This window comes from Gobius niger, assembly GCF_951799975.1.
Source record: "Gobius niger genome assembly, chromosome: 7".
Lineage (NCBI taxonomy): Eukaryota > Metazoa > Chordata > Actinopteri > Gobiiformes > Gobiidae > Gobius > Gobius niger.
The window spans coordinates 23,851,693-23,875,950 of NC_136858.1; the positions used below are offsets into that span (position 1 = coordinate 23,851,693).

At 40.8% G+C, this 24,258-nt stretch overlaps 3 protein-coding genes across 4 annotated transcripts in view; 2 read left to right on the forward strand and 1 right to left on the reverse strand.

Moving 5' to 3' along the window:
* Positions 1 to 11,029, reverse strand: part of khdrbs2 (KH domain containing, RNA binding, signal transduction associated 2) — a 62,929-nt gene extending 51,900 nt beyond the window's left edge. For both annotated transcript variants that reach the window (XR_013793040.1, XM_079560116.1), the window contains exons 1-2: positions 10,709 to 11,029; positions 710 to 837 (exon numbers count right to left, since the gene is read on the reverse strand). Coding sequence is in view for 1 of the 2 variants with exons in the window: in XM_079560116.1 (XP_079416242.1) it covers positions 710 to 837; positions 10,709 to 10,799 (219 nt within the window). In the remaining variant the exon portion in view is untranslated. The remainder of the gene's footprint in view (positions 1 to 709; positions 838 to 10,708) is intronic.
* A 1,484-nt stretch (positions 11,030 to 12,513) lies between these two features.
* On the forward strand, positions 12,514 to 14,572 carry LOC306965803 (isoaspartyl peptidase/L-asparaginase). Its single transcript, XM_079560360.1, has 7 exons — positions 12,514 to 12,784; positions 12,880 to 13,067; positions 13,416 to 13,558; positions 13,675 to 13,838; positions 13,928 to 14,046; positions 14,147 to 14,257; positions 14,339 to 14,572. The coding sequence occupies exons 2-7, from the start codon at positions 12,881 to 12,883 to the stop codon at positions 14,554 to 14,556; spliced, it is 942 nt and encodes a 313-aa protein (XP_079416486.1). The 5' UTR covers positions 12,514 to 12,784; position 12,880; the 3' UTR covers positions 14,557 to 14,572.
* Positions 14,573 to 15,252: 680 nt separating this feature from the next.
* On the forward strand, positions 15,253 to 24,166 carry phf3 (PHD finger protein 3). The gene is made up of 16 exons (XM_079560063.1): positions 15,253 to 15,322; positions 16,143 to 16,384; positions 16,501 to 16,617; positions 16,725 to 18,015; positions 18,296 to 18,557; positions 18,935 to 18,971; positions 19,048 to 19,165; positions 19,733 to 19,889; positions 19,965 to 20,081; positions 20,168 to 20,290; positions 20,377 to 20,524; positions 20,609 to 20,795; positions 20,883 to 21,030; positions 21,109 to 21,198; positions 21,986 to 22,181; positions 22,257 to 24,166. The coding sequence occupies exons 2-16, from the start codon at positions 16,159 to 16,161 to the stop codon at positions 23,780 to 23,782; spliced, it is 4,743 nt and encodes a 1,580-aa protein (XP_079416189.1). The 5' UTR covers positions 15,253 to 15,322; positions 16,143 to 16,158; the 3' UTR covers positions 23,783 to 24,166.
* Positions 24,167 to 24,258: the final 92 nt, after the last annotated feature.

Below are 24,258 nucleotides of genomic sequence, written 5' to 3' on the forward strand. Positions count from 1 at the left end.
TTTTACACCTACTTAAGACTCCTCAGCCTTGTTGCATTATGTAGTATTACTTAAAACAACGTGTGCATCTGGAAAATATTCCAATGTTTTAAGATGTTATCAAATGTGTTATCTTTTAAAACATCTTAAAACTTTGGGGTATTTTCTAGCTTGTTTAACTACCAGCAAATATGCTAATCAGGGTGAGAAAATAAAATGTGATAAAAAAAAAACAAGAGCATGTGATGTGTTAAATAAAACAGGTCTGTAAATAAAACAAAACTATGTTTATGTAAAATGTGCAAAGTATAGGCCCTTTCTCTGAGCACACTGTGTTATCACTTAGACTCCTGTTTAGAATATTCCCCAGACTTAGCGTGCATTGTGTGTTAGCGTGATTTATGACTGTTGTCCGTCACACCCCTAAAAGTGGCTTATACAGCATGAAAAACTTTGCTCTTTGTTGACTGCCTCAGAATAAACAGGCTGCGGCCATGACTTTGTATTAGGCAGCTTGAAGCTCAGGGGGATTTTGCGAGACGGTGGAATATGTGCAAAAGGTGAGCGGGGTGAGGCCAACCTTCCCCGGGCTGACAGCCATAATTAATGGCACTGTGTCACCCATATACACAGCGGCGTCTCCAAATGCCGCCCTCGCTGAGAAAGATGCATGTGGAAATTGAAAAGCTGAGTACATATTTGGGTTGGGTGTTTTTGTGTGCGCGCTCACCTTTGGATACTGTTGCACCGGGATGAGGACTCTTTCCGAAAGCTTGATGTTTTTATTGCTGATGATATCGAGGTATTTCTTTATGTCGCCATCTTTTCTGAAATCTTCCCCCTCGTACTTTTCGATTTCTGCAGGAAAACAAAACAGACGTTAGTAACTGCACCTGGTTTTGGGGAGTATCACTGTTCAGCTGAACCCTTTATAGGGCAATTGACTATTTTTGGTAACTTCCACACACTTTACATATGGCCTCCTTGTTGCACATCAGTAAGGTAAAGAAGCATGCAGTCCTCACTCTGCCGATCAGAAGAGATCACTCTACATCACAGTGATGGAGAATTCGGCCTTAACACATGCCTTGCAAAGCTTATCATATTGTACTGTCAAATGGGGAACATTTGGGCGCCGACCTTCTACATGACTTGCGGCCTAGTCAACGTGGCACATTGTCTGTGAAGTAGACTGTTAGTGCCTACGTGTAACCGAGGCTATTCAACTCTCTTCATGTGGAAGTATCGCCAGACTCTGAATGATCAATGCCCCGAACACTGTATTGACTGTTCAAATGTCTCCAGGCCTGTAATACGGTAATAAACTTCTTCCATGCAAGACATCCAGACTGTGTCCCGTCTCTCCATCCACATCTCCTCCGGACTCCTTCAGTATTTCCCTGACACACAGGTCCCACTACTGTGGCATTTGACCAATCAGCAGAGACCGGTCGCGCTCTAAACTTCCTGTTTTCTCTGAAGTCTGAAAAAGACCCAAGTCTGGCTAAATTTATGGTACATTTCTTTACATAACTTGAAAACTAACCATGGTAAGTTGATGAAACTCACACATTTTGTTGGTGAATAATTGTGCTAAGTGATGATGTATGTGTTGGTTTTGGAGGACATAGTGAAATGAGTGAAATTGTGAAAAACACACCATATTTGATCATACGCCCGTTCACTTAAACCTAAAGTTAATTCGTTTTGTCATATTTGGACAAGCTCGTTGCACCTATTATTCATACAGTAAGAAACAAAAGAACCTTGGGCCCCCCAAGACCTGAAAGTACCTTTTGTATGTTTTATATATACACCTTTGTATTTCTTTTACCCCTTAAAGGGCAAAGAACTAAATATGGTAACTTTGTTTTTTACCAGTTTAGGGCAATGAACTAAATATGGTAACTTCGCTCATATTGATTTTTTGCATTATAATGAAAATTTTAGGAAAACGTATTTCAATGAGTGTCCTGTAAAGGGTTAAATCTTTTCACTCTGATCTTTATGTTTCTTATAAACCTGACGTCATTCATTAGATAGAATAAAGGACAATATGCTGCTGGGTATATGAGCCTATTCCTCTAAGTACAGACAGCTTGAATAATGTCCTGTTAAGAGAGAGAAATAATACACTGTTGTACGCTAAGATGTTTGATGAAATTATCAAATGACATAGTTTTATGCCAGCTCTATGATGTGCTTACACTGAAATTGCGGTGTTATTTAATGACTGGCATATTCTTCAGTGCAACCTCATGATCCAATAACCATAATCAAAACAACAACAGTCCTAGCCCATCGGCTGCAGCCCACTTCACTGTGAACGGCCCTCTCATGAGCTGTTACCGCTCAGTGCTTCTGGATAAATGAATGTGATCTACGCACCCCACCACATGGAGATGTCAGGGCAACATATAAAGGGGAATATTCATCTGGGACACTTTGGCTAAGATTGGCTGACTCAACTCTCATATCATATTCGCAGCACATTCACGCCAGTTAAAGTGCAAGAATACTCATTTGTGGGATGGGAACACCCCGGGGGAACTTTGAGCAAGCATGGACCCTATAAAAAAAGAAATGTCCAGTGGTGCCACGGTCCACAAGGAACTGTGCTGCAACCTCTGAAAGTGACACTAATGCAACCTGAGTGCCTACAAATAAGCTTCACTTGGGAATCAGCATAATCAAACATGAAAAGGCAAAAGAAGAAAGCCCTGATTGTCCCTTTGTTAAGACCTAATGATTCATTTAGAGCTAATGACTTAATTTGTCATCAGTTTTGGTCTACACTGTTCAAGAACAGACAAAGGTAAATGCTAAACTGTTGCTTAAATAATGTGAAAATACCTAGGCAGTAAAAGATTGTTGATGTAACTCAGTGAAAGTGTATTGCATGACTGTATCTGTTGCATCATGTTGACATTATGCCACTTTGGCTTTTCTGCTATGGGTGTAGTGGAATCCATAAATAGCACTCTGGCATTTGATAGCCAGTTTGCCACAAAAGGAGGACATAAAGCTAGATTTAAGTGATTTCAATTCTAATTTAGGAATGAGCTCCTTGTCTTGTTGCTCAAAAACATGTGTTAGGTTATCTGCACTGGTCTTGAATGAATGAGCACAGTAGGTCACATTATCTTGATGTACAGTTGTTTTGAGCCTAACTTAAAGCAGTACTAAGTAACTCATGCCCCTAGAAGCCGTAAGCGCCACTGCAGGTGTCGTAGCATATTGCAGTTTTTTACTTATTAATTGTCCGTGAGAGTAAATACTACGCTGACAGAAAAGACAAGGGGAGAGAGGGATATTGTACATCCAATTACAGTTTTTTTTTTTTAATCAGACTTGGCTGTAATTACTGTTTAAGTGGTGCTAGGCCGCAGTTAGCTTTGCCCGATAGCCTGTTAGCTTCGTCTTCGTGATTCCATTAATTGGTGACTCCAACCCGGTGCAGGGAAGTTGCAAGCATGGTTTTCTGGCCAGAGACACCAGGGGGAGATGAAAGACTCCCCAATTATCCCATCAATGCTTGTATTACCCCCAGAGGGACTACAAAAAGGATTTATTAAGGTAAACAAGTTACTTAGTACTGCTTTAAAGACATAGGTAGACTCAGAACGCTGCATCAGAAAGGGCAGCCAGTGCGTAAGACATTCTGGGCCCGATCTTGTGTCTCAAAACGCAGACGATAGCGTGACATTTTGCGCTCAGTAGGAGCGCACTTTGTGATCATGCCTCTCCAGACTTAGCGCATTTAAGTGGGTGGAGACACACATTGTCCTCCGACCAGATCGACTCTGTGTCCAGGAGAGTGGTTGTGTGGGGTGAACATGTGCTTTTGTTTTGCTTCGCGTTCACGCCAAGCGCGGGCCGATCCGCGCCACAGCGGACGCTGTAAGCTCTTTTTCTCTCGAGACGTGAACATCGTTTAGCTCACAATGGGGTAAATACATTTTTAGTTTGACCTGTGAGAGCCTAAGGCTTAAGTAAGAATGCAAGACAGCGCAATGTAAACGAGGAAGTAAATGTCAGCCGTGTTTCCATCAGTGCAGTCACCTCCTCTTGTGACGCCCCCTCACAGGTGGCGAAGGTGAATGGCACATATAGCTCCGCCACTCGGAAAATAATTCGCTAAGAGCCTGCGCCCCTCTGTGCGCCGCCACAAGATCTGGCCCTCTAAGATGTGGCCAGATGAAGGAGCTGGGTATTTACCAGTCAATCTATGTTCTCACCTATGGCCATGGTATTTGGGTCATGACTGGTAAAAGAAGATCGCGGACACAGGCAGCCGAAATGAGTTTCCTTGGCTGGGCCCTGGACCCTCAGAGACAGGGGGAGGAGCTCAGTCACCCGGGAGGTGCTCGCTGTAGAGCCGCTGCTCCTATATATCAAGAGGAGCCAGCTGGGGTGGTTTGGGCATCTGTTTCGAATGCCTCCTGGTGACCTCTGGACTTGGAACGCCTCAGGATCCGACAAGGAAAGCTGGAGGAAGTGTGCATTGATGTCGATGCAGAAGATAATAGATTTACTATGACTTACAGTATAGTTACAGTATATACAGTACATAGGTTCAAAAAAAGGGCATTCACAAAGAGAATATACAAGTATCCTTTCATGAATTTCAGCTGAGTTCTCAACTAAAATCGTGTTCATGTTCTGTATATAATTAAATAGAAATGGCTTCTTCAAATTGTGAAAATGAGTCACTTCCAGTGAGTCAATATCCCTGATTAAATCTGATTGTGTCAAGACAAGTTCAATTGTTCCTGACTTAGTGAAGCAGCAAACTCTCTGCAAAATTAGACGGAGAGCAAACACTGAACTGCAGCCTCAAGAACATGCACCCCCTCATGAAATGTTTGGCCTTCCACAATCAGGCCAAGATCAAAATTAAATCAGGACTAAAGCAATTCTAAAAAAAAAAAGAGTATAAATTAGGATGTACCACAGATTTGTGCCTTTGGAAAATAACTTTAGAAGAATAAACAGCCTTAAAATATGACAATAGACATCCTTCATATCCATTAGTGAAATAAATCAGGAACTTGGTAACAAGGAATTTAAAAAAACAAAGCCTGGAAAACCTTACTGTCACCTCACGTCCTTGAATCTTGCCATCTATTGAACTGCAATGGCCCTCGCTGACACAAGAGAACCAGTAATCATGATTTATTCCTCACAAGAAACTTCAGATCCACATCCACCAAGAAGAAACAATCTTGGTCTGCAAAAACTACGTTAAATAAATAAGAGTAAACCCTTGGACGAAAACCCTGTAGCCTTGTAAGATTTTAAAGCTGTTACAGAAATTCTCACGGGCAATTTTTGCATTTTACTCGGCAGGTGTTTTAGAGGACAATAATGGCAGTACTCCTGCAAAGAGCATTATGGGGGGGAAAAAACTCATTCACTTTCAGCACAGCCTGCCATTGAACTCAAAAGTGGATTGTCTTCTTGTGAGTTTAAGAGCGAGTGAGAGAGGGAGAACTAAGGACATAAAAAGGGCAAGGAAAGTGGAAAACGAGCTAACATAATCAAAGCAGTGAGGAGCGCTGTTGAAAAGAGTCTACGAAAGTAAGTGCCGGCCTCTATCAGAGACACCACATCTACTCTGAAGGTCAGTGGTTTCAGTCCTGGCTGTGGATGAAATAAAACTAATTTGGGGTAAAAGTGAATGGCTCAAACCATTTCTGGGGTGCCTGATCCCGACGGCTGTGTTCGCACTCGCTGAGAGCAAGTAGCTTTGGCGATGGGTGACAACTGGACAGCTGTCAAAATGAAAATGTGCGACTCTAGTTCAAGGACTAAAGAGGGTTAAGGTCAAATCCGAGGTGGCGCTGTATGGTTAACAGGTATAGTCTTACAAACACCAGAAAGGTGGATAGTTGAATATTAAAAACACTATACACTGAAACACACAGAGCAATATGAGCTCTCATCTCAATCTTGACTTTAAGAGCGTTTCTAATCCCAAGCACAACAGTCCTTTCTATGTGTCGTCTTTCCAGTGTTCCTCGCTAACAGGTCAGTAAATATTTTCAAACATCACTGATAATTAGGCAAAAGAAGATGCAAAAACATCCAACTCAGTTCAGTCAAAGAAAATCTTTAAAATAGTTAATGGTCTCGACTAATTCACCCCCATTTTCTATGATGGAAAATTCCTTCGACAGCTGGGAGCCTACACGAGCATCATACTAATAGATTAAAAAAGGAATATTAATTTCATGAATTACTGTGATCATTGCAGATACAGAAAAACTTCAAAGCCTGGTGCAAAAATCAGTGCCATGTCCTTGAATCCTCTGTTTGTTGACATACTACCTCTTCCTTTGTGTTGATTGTTTATTTGTTTGTTTGTTTATTTGTTTGTTTGTTTGTTTGTTTGTTTGTTTGTTTGTTTGTTTGTTTGACAAGGTTAGCTACCCACAAATACCCTCCAAACTAGAACCTGTGCGCTTCTGCTTTGGAGACTTATTAATTTGCAGGACACTTTTCAAAATCCAGTGTTTGTCAGGTTTTGGAAAGTAAAGTAAAAAGTGAGGTGTGAAAATACTCGAAGGCTAAATCCATTGTAGCTTAATTAAAAAAAAAAAAGAAGATTACTCATACTGTGATGATTTCATAACTGAAGCTGGAACAATACAGCCTAATTACATTCCAATCACTGATTTCTTGTCGGTGTGGACATAAAATCAGTGGGAGTGTGCGAGGCATAATGTCAACCTGAACATGCAATTAACCGAAACAAGCGCTCCGGACTGGGTGAAAAGTATATGCCACTTATGCAACCCGTGTTGTTTATGTGTTTTTGCTCCACTGTGGTCGTGGAACTTGAGCACCACTGCCTTTGAAATTACTGTGATAAAAAGCAATTATCGTAAATGACTTATTTCAAAAATAACTGTTTTGTCTCTAATTATACCTTTTAATTTGTTTACCTTTTTCTTAATTGCACATTTTCGGAACACTTGCCAGCCTGCTTGGTCAAGAAGACTGATATAAGACTGATATTATGTAATTCTTCAAGCACTTCAAGATTAAAGATATATTTGTTTTGTTTGTGTCAAATTGTGATAAGAACAACTTGTCATTTTTCACAGAGAAGTTGATTTTGAGTGTTTTTTTCATCATGTTAAATTTACCTACAAAAAGTCTTGGCTTCAAACTAGATGAATTGCAGTTCTATGTTAATTTTTATTGTGTGAACCTGTTAGTTTCCTCTATTATAATGTTCCTAATATGTGCACTTGAACCCCAATGTTTGCCATCCTTAATCTATTTAGAGAGATTTGCTGTGAAATAGATGCAACACACAATCTCTAGTTTTGCTCCTTTACCGAACCACTTACTTCAGTTTTTTTAAACGATTTTGACCTTGAAATTTAATCTGATTCGACCCTTGTTCTCATTGTAAGTCGTTGCTGATAAGAGCGTGCGGGTGAAGAGCTGAAAAGGTAATGCGGCGTCTCATTTTGCGGCAATGTAATTTTGGTGTCCTTTTGATAGCCTGTACCTTGGGGAGATATTTATCAATCGCTACAAGCCCCACACCACTGTGGGATGCAGAGTGGAATAGGCTCTGATAGATTCTCTGGCATGTGATCATCAATTTATAAACATGAGAATATAGAGGCAGAATGCAATACCAATATGTTTCATGTTGTGCCAGATTCACTTTGAATCGCAAAAGTAAATTATGCATTGAAGATAGTCTGGCAAACATTACCAGTACCTTCTATAAGTTGCATCAAATCATTCTCAATCCTTACTTTCCCACTGCGTCATATAAAAGACAACATTTACAAGGAGTCGGAAAATGAAGTACAGCGCTTAAAAGTACTAGTAGGAATGAGCAAAACAAATCTGTATCATGCCCATCATCAGGATTAGATAGGTGTGAAGTCGCTTATTACCCTCACAGTCTCCCTAGTCACTGTGATGTAAAGCGCAACTAATAGGCCTACAACTATCACATTACTCCTACACAACAGTATAGGCAAACATATACTTATATGTAATACAGGGCTTAATATAACCCACTCCAGACTTTTGAGCTCACTTAGCTTGCAAATTATTCACAGAGCAATTTGTATGAATACTAAAGTACACCCTATTACTGTGGTATGTTCAGCCTATACACCTATATATCTCACCTCCTTCCATTTAAACAGGTCACAGTGTTTCTTCTCCCTCATATCTCAGAGCTATCTTTTATTCAGTTTATTCGCACAGCCGTACATTATTCAAATCTCCTGCCCATTTGTTTGCATTTCATCTGCGCTGAAAAATTCAGGTGAGAAAGCGCTGACTTCAGACATCGCAAACTGTATTCTGGATTCAAAGCTGGCGCAGTGTGTACAGAATCAAAACCAGAATATCCATCTCCAACTGTAAATGGCATCACAGCTGGTCTTTGCCAAACCTGCCCTGTGGTCCTCTGCCTGCGTGTCCATCACGTAGCTGCTTTTGTCTCCGCTCCAATTGTGATACGTTACCTTTAGTTAGTTATCATGGAGTGGTAGAGTTGACCAGTATGTTGACTAGGCTCATAGAAAACCACAGCTATGCATTAAAGGGTTTTGTTCCATGGGTCCTTTGGATTGCAGTCCAAGTGCACAAAAAGAGCCATCAATTGCTTCGCTATGTTAATGAAAACAATAGATATTACAGCAGCATTAACATTATCATCCACTTTCCCATCAGGCAAGCAGGAAAAGAAGGCTAATATCAATCTATGGGATTTAAAATACAGTTCTAAAATATGGTACGGGACTAGTCAGGTAGCAGATTTACTGTTTGCCACAAATAAAATGTGTATTCATCTTATTTGATATCTTCGCTGTACATACATAAATATATATATATATCTACTTGCTACTCTTATGTATTAGAGTTGTGGCCCTAATACTGGAATACAGATCATTTCAAATAAGGTACAGCACGCCCACAAATAGCATATCTTATTTTTTCAGCTTGCACTCTCTTGATAGATGACCCCCAAAAGTTCTTAATCCATTCTCTGTACAGAGTGTTAAGGATGTTTCCCTTGTCACCACAGGAGTCTTCATGAGCAGCTCATGATCCGCCTGTGAATACATACTTTTTATGCAAGAGGCAAAACGTCCTCAACAACAAAACCAACCCAGTACTGATGATGGATTAAAAACCTTTGTCAGGGATGAAAAGCTCCGGTATGACAGAGAAATATGGTTTTAGATAGGCCAGACAAGTGTTTTGTAAGTATTTAATACATGCAAGCATTGTCCTGTCCACATGCACGGAGAACAGAGCAGCAGGAAGCAGAAGCGCACAATCCCAATGAGAAGATTATATGCACTCCGCGCTCCTCAGGTTTAAATAATAGACACGTCAGAAGCATCCTGTGAATATTTCACTTAAGAAATGTGCATGAGCCACTGCTAAATCTGCAATGTTTACATGGTGCTAGGGGAGAATAATGGTGGATTATATGTGTGATAAATAGCTGCTAATCCTGAGACATGTGAATGCACTTTATCTTGCTGTCCATTGATACGGTGCCTCTGCATTATCCATGAGGATGACAAAGTGCAAACAAATGTGTGCAAGTGCTTACACATTACGGGTGTTATTCCAGAGTCGCCCAAGGGTGACTTTGCTGGATATTTTATCGCAAGGAGCACAATGCCTTAACTTGAATTTAATTAAAGTCATTCTGGGATACACATTCACTTTCTGCCATGACACTATAGTTTTTCAAGACAAATATTATACTCTCTACACATTCTGTTTCAGTTCTTGTCTCCCCGTTACCAAGTATTCCCTTGTATCCTCTCACTAATGCAAGCCTTTCAAATGTACGGGAACAGTACATTTCCCCTAAAGATGACTGGGGGAACACATTTATCGTTTTAAAAAATGTACAAGTCAGCAGTGGTCCCATGTAGGGCAGCAGATTCACACAAAGCGCACAGAGCAGAGCAGCCCATCAGCATCACTTTGCAAACAAACTTCAGAGGGGCTTGAACTTGTGGAAGGATATTCCAATTGAAACTGTCTAGAGAAGCCACAAAATGAAATACTATGTTAGACCGTGACTGTAATGAGACAACTAACAGTGCAATTTATCATAGCCAACAGGCTTTCTGACCTAGAGCATCTGTTTCAGCAGCCCATCAGATAAAATAGTGGTAACTTTTTTATTAAGCCCTGATGATGGTCGAAACATGAAGGTATTCTCTCCACGTGCTACTCATATTGTGTTTGGAGTGCCTGGCTTTTGTTGTCTTTATTTTTTTTTCCCTTTCCCATGAGTACCCGAAACAAACTTTTGACGTACATTTGGACACCCAGAGCAACCAGACGTTGTTTTTATGCAGCGGTGGTAATTTCTTCAATCTCATGATCTTAGTAGCCTACATTCACTCACATATAAATACAAGAGATTCATAGCCTTTTGGCCGCAACATTCTAATGGGGCATAAAGTGTGGATGCTGATCTGACTGACCTTGACAATAAAACTTCAGCTCATAAGATTTGCTAAAAATATCTTCCTCCCTCAGAAGTTCTCACCCCGGAAAGTAGCCGACATCTCAAACGTAATGCGTACGCAGGTTCAAAATTTAGTGCCACTTTGAAGTAAAACCTCTTGCTTCAATGCAGTTTCTTTCTGCGGGAAACAGTGATGGCACAAAAAAAGAAAAGAAAAACACTCAGATGCTAAGAATGGAGATGCCTTACCTTCTGTAAGCAGGCGCGCGGCATGCACAAAAGAAGGGTCCAGCGTGTTTTTCTCCGCTAAGAGTTCAGGTAAGTGTTTCTCTGGATGCATGTTTCTTGTAGATGAGCTTTTACCGGCACAGCAGGAGAGGCGGCGTTCTTCAGAGTGAACAAACAGCGACGCTTTTGAAGTCTCTTAATCTCTTTTTCATGTAAGGTCCTTCCCAAACAAGTCGTGCGGGTCAGTTTGGTGGTGTATCTGGCTCAGGAGCGTGCGCCCATCTCTGCCACCTCACACAGCTCTCGGCTCCGCGCCAAACGCACACTCAGAGAGTGGGCTCGCACTGGGTCTGCAGCGCACGCAGTTTCACGCCCCTCGCGTCGCCATTGGCTACACAGTAAGATTGGCACTTTGGGAAAACAAAGGTTCTTTCAAACGAGATTACATTTATTGAACTATGTGCCTTTGGACGGAATCAATGCAAACATTTGGACAACCTGGCCAGTGGTGAAGCTGTTAGACCCAAGTACAGCAAACCCACAACAACAGAAGAGTCGTCTAGATACTCCATAGACACATTAACATAAACATACTTTCACTGCATGAATTAATTGTCTATTCTAGGTCTATTATATAGCCCCTAGTCTATATTTAAGCTATATATATGAGTCCTAAACGCTTGATAGTGTGGGTTCGCAGAGTTTCTGAAAAAAAGAGGTCCAAACTAGGCTGATTGCAATGTTTATGCTTATGTTTATGCAATGTTTATGTATATTTCAGTTTATTTCCTTCAGAAAACAGTTGTTTGTTGAAATGAAAAACGGGGTCACGAGGTCGTCCAGGGATGAGTGAAAGAGGTTGAGAACCATGGAGCAATGGAGCAACTCAGGGTGTGTCGCTGTCCATGGTCCTGCAGTGACTTCAGCTTGACAATACGTGATTTCTCTTGGGGTAAATAGGCTGAAATGTGTTTGTGTTTTGGGGTTACCGAGGTCTAATCAAACAACCACAATTGTTCTATCAATGCACTTGTTTGCTTGTTGGAATAATAATAATAATAATAATAATAATAATAATAATAATAATAATAATAATAATAATAATAATAATAATAATAATAATAATAATAATAATAATAATAATAATAATAATAATAATAATTTAAAGGAGGCTGCATTTCCTCCTTGTAGCCTGTTGCCTTGCAGGGTGATTTGTCATTGTTTGAGTTGTAACAAATAGGCCCATTTGTCTGGAATTCGTCGGGTTCTGCAAAAAAAAAAAAAGAAAAAGAAAAAAAGTGAACAACCCAGGGCCTTTAAAAAACCAACAACAAAACAACCAAACCAACTCCTGGACGAGTCTACACGAACATTTGTCATTAATCTGTAGTCCACGCGCTGACTTTGGGCTGACAGGGCTAGAGAATGACCAGCGCTTCCTGCTCCGCCTCCGTTTGACCTTTACAACGTGTCTGCTCAGAATAATAAAATCACTATCACTGATATTGACAAGTGTGTTGTTGTTCTTTATAAAGTAATAACAAACTCGGGAAGCATCTTTTAAGAAACATGTTTGGGCCTATATGAAGAGAGTGATGATAATTTAGGTGTTTTGTTTATCTTTATATTCATAAGAAAGAGGACGTTACACTGAAAGGAAAATATTTCCTTCTCTGACAAATGCACTCAAAATAACATGTGATTTTACAGCCCCCGCGTGGCCAATATACCACATTGCAGGCCAATACATAGGCTACAAAGACTATCCTCAGTGCTTACTCAGGATTGGATAGTCGAGACAGACCCAACGTGATCACGGCGGAAGGAGTCTACTCTCACGTTGTAGTCTAGTAGCCTAGCCTTTGTTGCTACAGCGTAATAATACTTCAGAGGATTTTACTATGCTTTCCATTGGATATGCTTATAAACAGTATGTTGCCTAGTTAGTGTAACTCTGTTGATATCTCTGTTGCAATTACATCCATATCTATGTTTGGTGCACGTGCATAGACGCACTCTTACAAGCGTCAAATCTCATTTTTACCCTGAAAAGACCTCAGATAGTTCTAAAGTTTATCTTTGGGCGAAGTGAGCGAAGTGAGTAGCCCATAGAGCCTACGGACAATAAAAATAATCAAAAGAAACATCTGAGTCTTCACTGTGAAATCAACTAATCCTTGGTTTTAATGTAGGATGTCAGCTGTAATGGTGGTGCATGGTGGAGCATGGGCCATTCCTGATGAACTGGCCTCAGCCTCCGTCAGTGGAGTTAAAACTGCAGCATGTGAAGGATTTTCAGTGATGAAAAAAGGTGGAAGTGCTTTAGACGCTGTTGAGGCAGCTGTGAGGTCTTTGGAAGACAACAGTGTGTTTAATGCAGGTAAATGTAACATGGAGTTAGTGGAGTTAGATGATATTAAATATATATATATTGTTATTGATATTTTCATTAATTTCTTGTGTGGTAGCTGTGCCTTTTTGATCCATCGTTGCATCAGGTTCTGTTGTATAGTGCAGTGTCTCCCCTTAGTGTTTAGTCTTTGAACTTACCCTTCATTTCACTACATCAGAGGCCCCCTTAATGTTACTGGCACTAATTTGTGTGGGGTTTGCTCACACCCCTTAAATAGCAGAATTATACTCACTGATGCTGTATACTCAATAGAAAACTGAATTACTTGCCTGAAAATGATTAATTTAGTGTTTCGTTCTGCCACTTTAATTATAGGGCATGGAGCAGTGCTTAATAGTGAAGGAGAAGTGGAACTGGATGCTATTATAATGGATGGAAAGACACTTGGAAGTGGTGCAGTGTCTTCAGTGAAGAACATAGCCAACCCAGTGTCACTTGCACGGGCCGTAATGGAAAAGGTTTGGATGTCGTTTTTCCCCTTTACATTGTATTTGATAAGTAGACATAATTTTGGAAATTATTTGTGTATGTATAGTTCTGAAATTACTTCAATGTACATATTTGGTGCCTACAGACAAATCATATGATACTCACAAGCAGAGGGGCGAACCTGTTTGCAGACAGTATTGATGTGTCCACAGTTCCCACAGAAAAACTGGTATCAGAGTTTGAAAGAACAGAATGGGAGAAACACAAGAATTATGCTACTGGTGTTAAGGAGGACTTCAATGCTAAGTGGTATTGAATTCTTTTAATTAAAGTATAGTTATAAAATATTAAACTTCCTTTACATGTTAATTCTACTACACTTCTTCCATCAATTGTAGGGCCCATGATACAGTTGGAGCTGTGGCTGTGGACTTCGATGGCAATGTCGCTTGTGCTACATCTACTGGAGGCATCCGAAATAAAATGGTTGGAAGAGTGGGAGACTCCTCAATAATTGGTGTGAATTTAACAAATGATATCACTGAAAATTGTGTAAGTATTTCTACAAGTATTTCTTTAGTTCATTTCTGATTGTTTTTATTTTTTCTGCAATTGAGGTTGTGGGGGTTATGCAGACAATTTCAGTGGTGCAGTATCCTGCACTGGCCATGGAGAGTCTATTCTCAAAGTTACTTTAGCCAGACTTATCATGTCGTACATGGAACAAGGTAAAAAAAAACAAAAAAACACTGGCACCTGTCTTTGACCTCATACTGACGTGGACATTCTTACCTCTTGTTACTCTATAGGCAAAGCTGTTGCAGAGGCATCAGAGTTAGCCCTGCAGTACATGGGAGATCGTGTGCATGGAGCTGGTGGTGCCATCGTGGTCTCTCCATCAGGGCAGTGGGCAGCTACATTCACCACAGAAAGAATGGCCTGGGCAGCGGCAGAGAATGATACTTTATGGAGTGGCCTGAATCCTCAGGAAAAATTTCAGACACCTTTAAATGAATGGAACCTTTAGACTACACGTTTTATTTGTGTTGCCTCCTAATCCTACTGTATAATTTGTTGTGTTCTTAAATAAACTCTAAGATGAAATTCTATTCAATCTATTTGGCTTTAGTTTTTTGGTGTAAACCGTGGGTAGGCAAGTTTGCTTGGTAGAGGGCTGTTTTTTTTCGTTGTTCAAATACTATGGGCCAAACCTGCCAATTGCAGCCCAAAGTAAAGCACCACTTCCCACAAATGCCAATGCTAAGATAAGATCGAATTATATTGTTTTCTTTAATTATAGAACACTCAGGGGGTGCAAACAGGCAGGAAAATGTGCCATCAAAGGAACAAGATAATGTGCAGACAAGAAATGGTATAGAGTTGTTTTTCTTATGTACAATGGATGACAAAAACTAAAAAACTATCAAAAGGTTAACGCAGTGCAATGTTTACAGCCATACAGTGGCTCTTATGCGAAGGTTATTATACATCATATATCATAGCGTTAAACAAGATTTTTTTCCCCTGCATTTTAGAATACTTTAACATGTATTTTATTTGCATTTGTCTTAAACGATTCCGGTGTTTCTCTCAAATGTGTTGCTAATAATATGAAAATGAACCAGCTGCCGCATGTTAGTTTGGTGTTTGGTGTAAATAGAAGCCACGTGACGGCCGCGCTGCCTGGCTTTGCAGCAGCAGAACGATTGACGGCTGAGTTTGAGGAAGTTCCAGAGCAGCTGTGTAGTATGTAATCTTACAGGAGTTGGATATACCATTTGCGAGTCAGAGAGGTGAGGGTGCTTTACAAATATAATATGTAATTGTAAAACGCGTATTTTTGCAGCCTGTAAACGTACACAAAAAATGTCAACACGCACATTCGAGGCATCGTAGCTTCCAACAAACTTGCTATGTCGGGCCTCTGCCGTATGCTAACGCAATTTAGCTAGCTGACAAGTTAGCATTAGCGATTGAAAAAAAGTATGTTTACAATGTCGGCAAATCTGTTGGTTTGTTTGGCTTGGATTTGCCTCTGCACATTACCCATCTTTACAAGACAATATGCAATCTAATCGAATTTGCTTCAAACTTCATTCATACTTTGGCTTGTAGCATATTGCACTTAATCTCGTTTTCGGGCGGATTTTGTTAGCGCTGTGCTATGATGCTAGCTAGCTAACAGATATGGAAACGTAACCCAAACAAAACATGTAAATTCGCATACTTGCATTTGTGCATGGAATTCACACACTAGACGTTTTGGCCACACGTGACTTGCTATACTTGCAGTTATATTACTGTGTATCAGATGTGTTTAGCATAATGCAATGCAAACTTTTTCTAATGAACCTGTTTGTTCGTCTCGCACGGATTCAAGTGATGACTTTACCGTAGATGCTTAGCAACTCCAGTGGCCATATCAATATGTTTTATTAACATACGTGAGTTCATTGCAACCGTACATTTAGTCAGCAATAACTCATCTATATATTGTTGCTAGCTTTTTCAAAACAGTGATTCTAGTTTGCTTGTTGTGATATGCTATGGCACTGTCTACCCGCTCTATTCTGCTTTGTAAACTTGTGTAAACTGTGTTTTATCTCATTACAGGAAGGTAGCAGCATTCATGGATATTGTGGACACTTTTAACCTTCTAATACCCAGTGACCAGTTGGACGACTCTCTGATAGTTGGTCAAAACTTGGAATGTGAAGCCAGTAATGCATTTTCTCCAGGAATTCCACTTGAAGATTCACTGAGAAACATGCTTAGTGATAAAGATCCAATGTTTGGATGTGCAAGTTCACAGTTTAATCTGCTGGACAATGAGGACCCTGCTTTTCATATTGCAGGTATGCTTGTGTGCGATGTCATCTGTCTGTTTTGACGCTGTTAATATTTGCCTAGCATTTTCATGCTGGCTTTGTGCTTCAGAACCTTTTAATTTATCTATTTTTCGATGCGACAGGTCTAGATAGTAGTACAATGTCTTCAGGTCTTAGCGGTGAAATAACGGTTGCAGAGACTCCACCTGCCAAGAGGCCAGTTGGCAGACCGAGGAAACGTCCTTGTCATGTAGAAACCGGTAAGATGTTTTGCTTGTTTATATTAGTGCTATTAGTGTATTCAGTGTTTACTCTACATATATTTAACAATTCTTTAATTATTTTCTTTTCTATTTGGACGGTGCAGTCAACAATGCCTCACAACCAGTCGCAGTAGATGTCCCTGTAGTACGCAGGAGGCCAGGGAGACCAAGAAAGCAGCCGGCCAACACCTCAGAGAATTCATTTTTGATTGACAAAGGTGTAAAAGGTGTGAAATTAAAGGAAGAACTATTTAATGGAGGACGTGTCAACATCAACGATTTGGAAGGGGGATTATGGTTACAACCCACTGTTATATTGAGAAGACTGACTGTGACAATTGGAGGATTCAGGATTGAGTTGCTCCCGGGACCTTGTTATACTCAGACTGTGGATGAAAGCCAGGCCTCCCTCTTTGATGGAATGACGTACAGCGGGGACATTGGATTTACAATGTTGCAGGATGCTACTATTGATATACAGACTCCTTTAGCAGATGCTGTGACTGAAATGGACATTGTGAAAAGTTGTGTGGACGATGCAGCTCTTGCCCTTGGCCCGTATGTAAATCCTAATGATGTGCAAACCGCCAATGGGACGTTATTAGGCAGTCGTGCTGAAGAAAACAAACCAGACAATCATAGCACCAGTGAAAAGCCGAAAAGTCCCAGTAAGCAAAACGAGACGGTTGAACCACAATCAAAGGTTAATAACAGAAGTAGTAATAACACTGAGAAAAGTCCTGAAAAACAACCTGCTCATAAGCCAAAGCAAGGCATCACATCTATTAAGAACAAAGAACTGGTTTCTTGTCCACCACAAGCCGTCATCAAGAAACCGAAGCCACTGCAAAACACACAATCAAAACTCATTAACAGAGATGAAAAACAACAAGCCCCAAAGATGGTCAAAGAGAAAGACAAAAAGGGCACAGTGTCTTTGAAAAGGCCCATTGAAATTGCTCAAAGTGGTCTTCACAACAAGGTTCAAAAGACACAAGGCATGGTAGATGTTAAAGTAAAGCCAAAGCTGCCAACCTCACCTACTGCTTTGGGGAGAAAGAACTCTTTCTCTGGTCATCGTGAACTACATGCACCGAGCAAGACCACTCATCCACAGAACAGACTTGAAAGTGTTCATCAATCTCCAATTCGTCCAGGCCAGACATTGAAGTCGCCTGAAGGTTCTGGGCAAGAAAAGCTCAAAGTAAAAAAGCCTGCTCTGTTTCATAAACAGAGAAGTCGGACCATCTCAGTGGAGGAGCCAGAGCTGTTCATCCCAGATAATGCACCTGTTGTAAAGAAAGAAACAACAGAGGAGCAGCCTGCTGCCAACAGTGAAGTGCCATGGGATGGGAGCAACTCTTGCGGCCTGTGCAAGAAGCCTCATAACAACATGTAAGTCACATTATATTTAATTATGGCAAAACCACAAAGTTCAGGTACTCAGATTACATTCTTTTGGCCGTTGCCATGAAAACATAAAACATTTTTTTTTTTTTTACCACTTAGTCATAATGGTATAACTGTTAAATTCTTCAGTGTTTAGGGCTCAACCCCAGCAAAACGTTACGTGACCTTTCTAATGTTTTCATTGAAGCAAAGCAAAATATATTTATGTATGCTATAATGGATGGAACGTTTCAGAAGCATTAACATTTACATTTATTTTGTTTAGGTTTATGGTGGGGTGTGGTCGCTGTGATGACTGGTTTCATGGCGACTGTGTTGGTCTCGATTTGACAAAAATCCAAGAGATGGAGCAAGAAGACCAGATGTACGTGTGCCTGAAGTGCTGCGAAGAGGAGAGCAAGAAAGCAGAGCCTGATCCTCCCAGTGCACTCAAAGCAGAAGTTAAAAATGAAGATACGAGCCCCACTAAACCGAGACCTGGACCCTCCCACACTGTCACATCCGGGGGGGTGACCCCTGTAAGAAAGGTGAGAAGAGCTCATGCACTTATCAAGCTGCATCCTTTTTAAAATATAAAATCCTTTTTATTATTTATAATTTATTGTTACATTTTCCTTATGTCGTTTGTCTTCTACAGCTAATTGCTCCTCTGATTTTAATAATAGCCTGTGTTACCATTCAAGGGTTTGTTGGCTTTTGTTTTTACCTGGACCGTACAAGGCTTTTGCACATGGGGTGGGGACATGGTGTGTTCACTGAATGTTCACCTTTTCAAATCCAATTCCGAACAGGGTTAAAAGCTACGTCCACGTTTTTCCCACACACATTTGTTTTTATACCCCCATCCTTTTATGTCTATTGGCATCTTTATATATCAATTTGACTTGTATGTTTATTTGAACAGGAGCCTGAACGGCGTCAGTCCACAGATCATAAACCAGGTAAAGTTTTTATAGAAGAAATGTGTATTGTAGCTATTTGATCATCAATTTATAATTGTTGTCTTTCTGTCCTCAGTCTTTTATTCAAAACATGACGTCAAAAGTAAACTTCCCTCGTCCTCGAAGAAGCCTGTGTCTGGGGAACAAATCCGGCGAAGTGTGCGAGATACCTTAAAGGAAATTCTCACACAGAGGTAAGTAGGGCTTGAAAGTTACTGTGTTTTAGCAATAGGCTAAATGCCCGCGAGCGTCACGTGACTTCCGAGTGGATCGTCAGGAGGCACTGCTCATTTGGTCTCCGTTATTTCCCTATGAGTTAGTAGCAGTGTCTTGTTTTAAAAAATAAGTAGCTCAAGATTACATGGCAGGCAGTGAGGTACTGGTAGACAGTCACAGCATCTTGTTAAAGACATTGCGTCAGAAGCAAAGAATTAATCAAAGGAAAGTTGATGTTTTCTTGAACTGTTTGTTGATTTGTGCCAGACGGGTGCTCCGGTGTCCTCTACCTCCAGAAACATACTGGTCAGGTTGGCTCACAGTGGTGGCAGCAGCTCAGGACTGACACCTGAACACTATTTCGTGACAAATAGAGCACTTACTCATTTACTTACTTGACATCACTAATCCTCATTGGGAAAATATCGAGAGAGGAAGGACCGGGGCGTCCAGAGATTGCACTCGGAAGTCCGTCTCATTTGCGTCGCATAGAGCACAAGTTTGTTGAGCACCATCGACAAACTACAATTCATTCATTGTTTCAGGCTGAAAGAGTCCGACTTAAATGTCAGTGTGGAGAAAGCTTATGAAATTGCCAAGAAGACTGAACGGGAGCTGTTTCACTTGTACAAAGACACTGACAGCAAATACAAGAGCAAGTACCGAAGTCTAACGTTCAATCTCAAGGATACTAAAAACAATGTAGGTTTACCCTCAATCCCATAACTATTAGAATATGTATGTCATAAAAAGCTGTGTTTTTACTATTCTTCCCAGGTTCTTTTCAAAAAAGTTCTCAAGGGAGAAATTTCTCCGGGAAACCTCATTCGAATGAGTCCTGAAGAATTGGCTTCCAAGGAGTTGGCTGCTTGGAGACAAAGAGAAAATCGACATGTGAGTTGTACTTTCAGCAACTTTTCTTTTCTGCAATTGACCTTCTAGTTGTAGACTAAAAGGTATTTCATTTGTCATTCTTACAGACAATTGAAATGATCGAGAAGGAGCAAAGAGAGGTAGAGAGACGGCCGATCACCAAGATCACACATAAAGGTGAAATTGAAATCGAGAGCCTTGAACCAGTAAAAGCACCCGAGACTGTAGAGGTACGAAAGGGGTCAAACCACCACCATCATATTTGCCTGCACAAATGTCGGACGGTGGAGTTCAATTACTTTCTCTTTCTTTACAGCCTGTCTCACCTCCCCAAGCACCTCCAGCCCCCTTACCAGAACCAACAGTGACTACAGAAGAGAAAGAGGAGATGACCCCACTGGAGAGAGACACTACAGCACAACACAAGTCTCACTTATTTGACCTGCACTGCAAAATCTGCACTGGTACGTCTTAAACCTTCACTTTTTTGCCTAATTTTTCAAACACATATCTCAGTGATTATAATATATGTTTTAAATTTCTACAAGGTCGAATGGCACCCCCTGTGGAAGAGGCGCCAACTAAAGTGGTCAAAGTGGCTACTACAGTGATTAGGAGACAATCCACAAAAGACGAAACAAAGAATACCACCACTCCCCCAGCTATCGACGATGACCTGCACCTTACTGTGTTGGAGGAGAGTCTTCAAAATGCAAAGTCTGGCTACGGCGCAAGGTAAATAGTAATTTTACAAAGAAGCTTAAGGTGTTTGCGTTTGCAGGGTAATGTTTTTTTTAATCTACATTATTATTTCTCTTGTAGGGTGGACATCTCTGCATCTAAAGATGAAAGTGCTGCTTTCCTCGCTGGCTTGAAGTCTATGTGGCGTGGATTTATTCACATGCCTTCTGTAGCAAAACTCGTGACAAGAGCCTTTCCGGTGTCTGGGATTTTGGACCACTTGACTGAAGTTAGTTGTGCTTAGAATTTGTTACAATTTTTACAAGAAGTTGCATGTCTGATCTGTGTGTTTTTTATTTATTTATAGGATGTACCTGATAGTATTCAAGTTGGTGGGAGGATTGGCCCACAGATCGTGTGGGATTATTTAGAGAAGATTCGAGCGACTGGTACCAAAGTAAGTGTGTAAATTGATGGGGCCTAACAATATCATCCCCTGTGGGGAAAAAAACAAACAATGAATTTAATTTTTATTAAAGTGATAGTCTGTACGTTTACAAAGTGAGGAGAAATACGAGCGATCGCGATGTCGTCACATCCGTTGGCCGTGGTAGGCATTTTACGTTTTCATATTTGATAAAATCCTATGATCGGCAAAAACAATGTCCATAAACAGTGCATTGCTTCTCTTGCGCTGTAACAGATCTATCATTTTATAAAACCGAGTTAGAGACCTGGATGCATCAGCTGTTGCCTACCATTCACCAAAACATCCGGCGAAAATTGCGGAAGTAAACAATAACAGCGATCGCTCGTATAGAGTAAAAAAGGAGAGAGAGCAGGAACACAATATTCAAATGTGAATGATTAAGCCCCTCCCCCTCCCCTCCTGATTGGACCTGACAGGCCTGTTTATAGGTTTGTCAACGCAGGAGGATACTAGGGACTTTACAAAAAATAATGTATTTATTATTACTTACTTACTTAACGTCAAAATGCGAGACCACAGACCAGGCAGTAGATTTTGCACATTAGATAAAAATTTGTTACATTTCGACTTCCATACTATCTTTTAAGTATTCCAAAAGAAAGTTTATTGAGTTTGAAATATTGTTTTAGATTGAATAATGTGGCCTGAAGCCTCATTGGGGTGTCAGTGAGCCTTGTGGAGTTTTCTAAATTGATAACTAATGTGTGTCTTTATCCTTTTATTGACTGTTCCCCACTATGCTTATTTTGCATAGGAGGTGTGCTTGATCCGTTTCTCTCCTGAGACTGAAGAAGATGAGATCTCCTACACACTCCTCTATGCCTACTTCAGCAGCCGTAAGCGCTTTGGTGTGGTGTCTAATAACTTAAAACAAGTGAAGGATATGTACCTCATCCCTTTGGGTGCTACTGAAAAAGTGCCACATCAGCTTGTTCCCTTTGATGGACCAGGTAACGACAGTAAACACAGACCCATTTGCTTTTTATTACATTCAACACTTTTTACTAAATGTTTTTATTCTACAGGCTTGGAGATCAACCGTCCAAATCTTCTTCTTGGACTCATAATTCGCCAGAGACCAAAAAGAGATTTTATATCTGTGGAAAGTGATCCAAGACCGGCTCCAGAAATCAAGCACAGCACAGTAGTGTCAAAAGAGAACAGATCTTCTCAAGAGGAGGATGAGCAGTTGTACCTCTCCAGCCTGACCCGGCCACTTAAAAAAGAAAAGGAAAAACCACTCGACACTACTGAACATGCTGAGGAGGAAGACGAGCCATTGACATTTGAAGACCCTCCTGCTTCACAGGAAGAGAACAATCTTATGCTAAAGAAGCCACGGTTTCTTCCAGGTGTTCTGGTTGGGTGGGGCGGGGTATTGCCACCACTGCCAGATGTTTTTGGGAAATCTTCATCAACAGCTGCCAGCGAGACAAAGACACATCACCAGACTCCAAAAGCAGAGGTAGCAGCATCTGGAAATTCCCTCAAAAGTCAAACACCTTCTGTGGTTGCTCCACGAGATCGCTTCCTCATCAAGAAGAAAGATGTCAAACCCGCTAAAGCCGAGCCCGAGCCGTCCGGACCAACTGATGCTGCAAAAGGCGCCACATCGACAGAGACAACAGCCGCCATGAGTCAGAATGCATCCATCACTTTGAAGGATAAGCCTCCAGATGTTTCCACAGAAGCCTTCCTGGCCAGCCTGTCCACAGATCAAAGCAGCACTAACAAAGGGACTGCTTCTGTTGTGAACGAGGCCAATAATACAACAAATACGGAATCCCCAAATCCCAAAGCTACTGATGAGGGTGCTAAACCACTTAGTGGAATTTTGAAAAAATCATCAGCGTATTCTAGTGATGCTAATGAAAGTGCAAAAGAGGTGTTACCAAATGATAAAGCTGAAGACGCACAAAGTCATAATGTTGTTCCTGATGAGGCAAAAGGGGATTTGGAATCATCAGTTGTTCCACCAACACCTACGAAAGCTGAGGAGCAAAGTAGTGTTGAAAGTAGTGTTTTTAAGGTTGATTTTGATTATCTAAACCCATTTGTTGTACAAGAGTTAGTTACAGAAATCCCACTGCTAGAACCGGACTCCAGGACAACAGAGCAGGCTGACCACCAGAGCAGCGATTTAACTCTCCCAAAAGAGCCTCAGGGATCTGGCAGCTATGATTACCCATCTGCCCTGGCGGCTCCATCCACTGAAGAAACTCAGGATCAGAGCTACAGTACGACATCTGAGGAGTCATCCGGACAGTCCAAGGAGTACAAACGCACTGACCACCACGAGAGACGCCATCACAAGGACTCTCACCACGGGAAGAAGAGTCGGCATCACGACAGGGAACGGGAGAAAAAACACGATCGAAACCATGACGACAAGCACAGGGACAGGAGCAGACATCACGGACACTCGGAGGAACGCTACAGCGACAAGAAGAAAGACCGGCACCACAGCGACGACTACAGACACAAGGACAGGCACAGACACAGGCGGGACTCAGATTATGAAAATGGACGACGAAGGGACAGCTACTCGTAATTATGTTTTAAAAAGAACTGAAGTGTGTTGAGGGTGACTGACTCAACATTTTATTTGGTGATTTATTTCCCTTTTAAAGTTATGACAGTACAGCCAAAATGGAATATCATTTCAATTTTTTTCAGAGAGATGCCCTTTCCAGACCCAAAAATGTTCTTTTTTGAGATGAACGGTCAGGTTTTTAGCCTTTGTATTGTATATATGTTCATATTGAGCTGTTTTGAGACAACTTATCGTCACTCAATCTGACTGCAACATGTGGACCATTTTATTACAGCTCAGTTATCCAGCATTCATGTTACAGCAAATTATAAAACAGCAGCTTTGCTTCATTTCAGATTTATTTTCTTTTAAATACTTCTTAAACAACTTTATATTAAAAACATGTACATTTTGGCTTGTAAAATACATGAGGAATGAAGTGTCCTTTGCACTGTCCGTTTTATGTACAGTTCGTAATAAAGCTAATCCTTTTT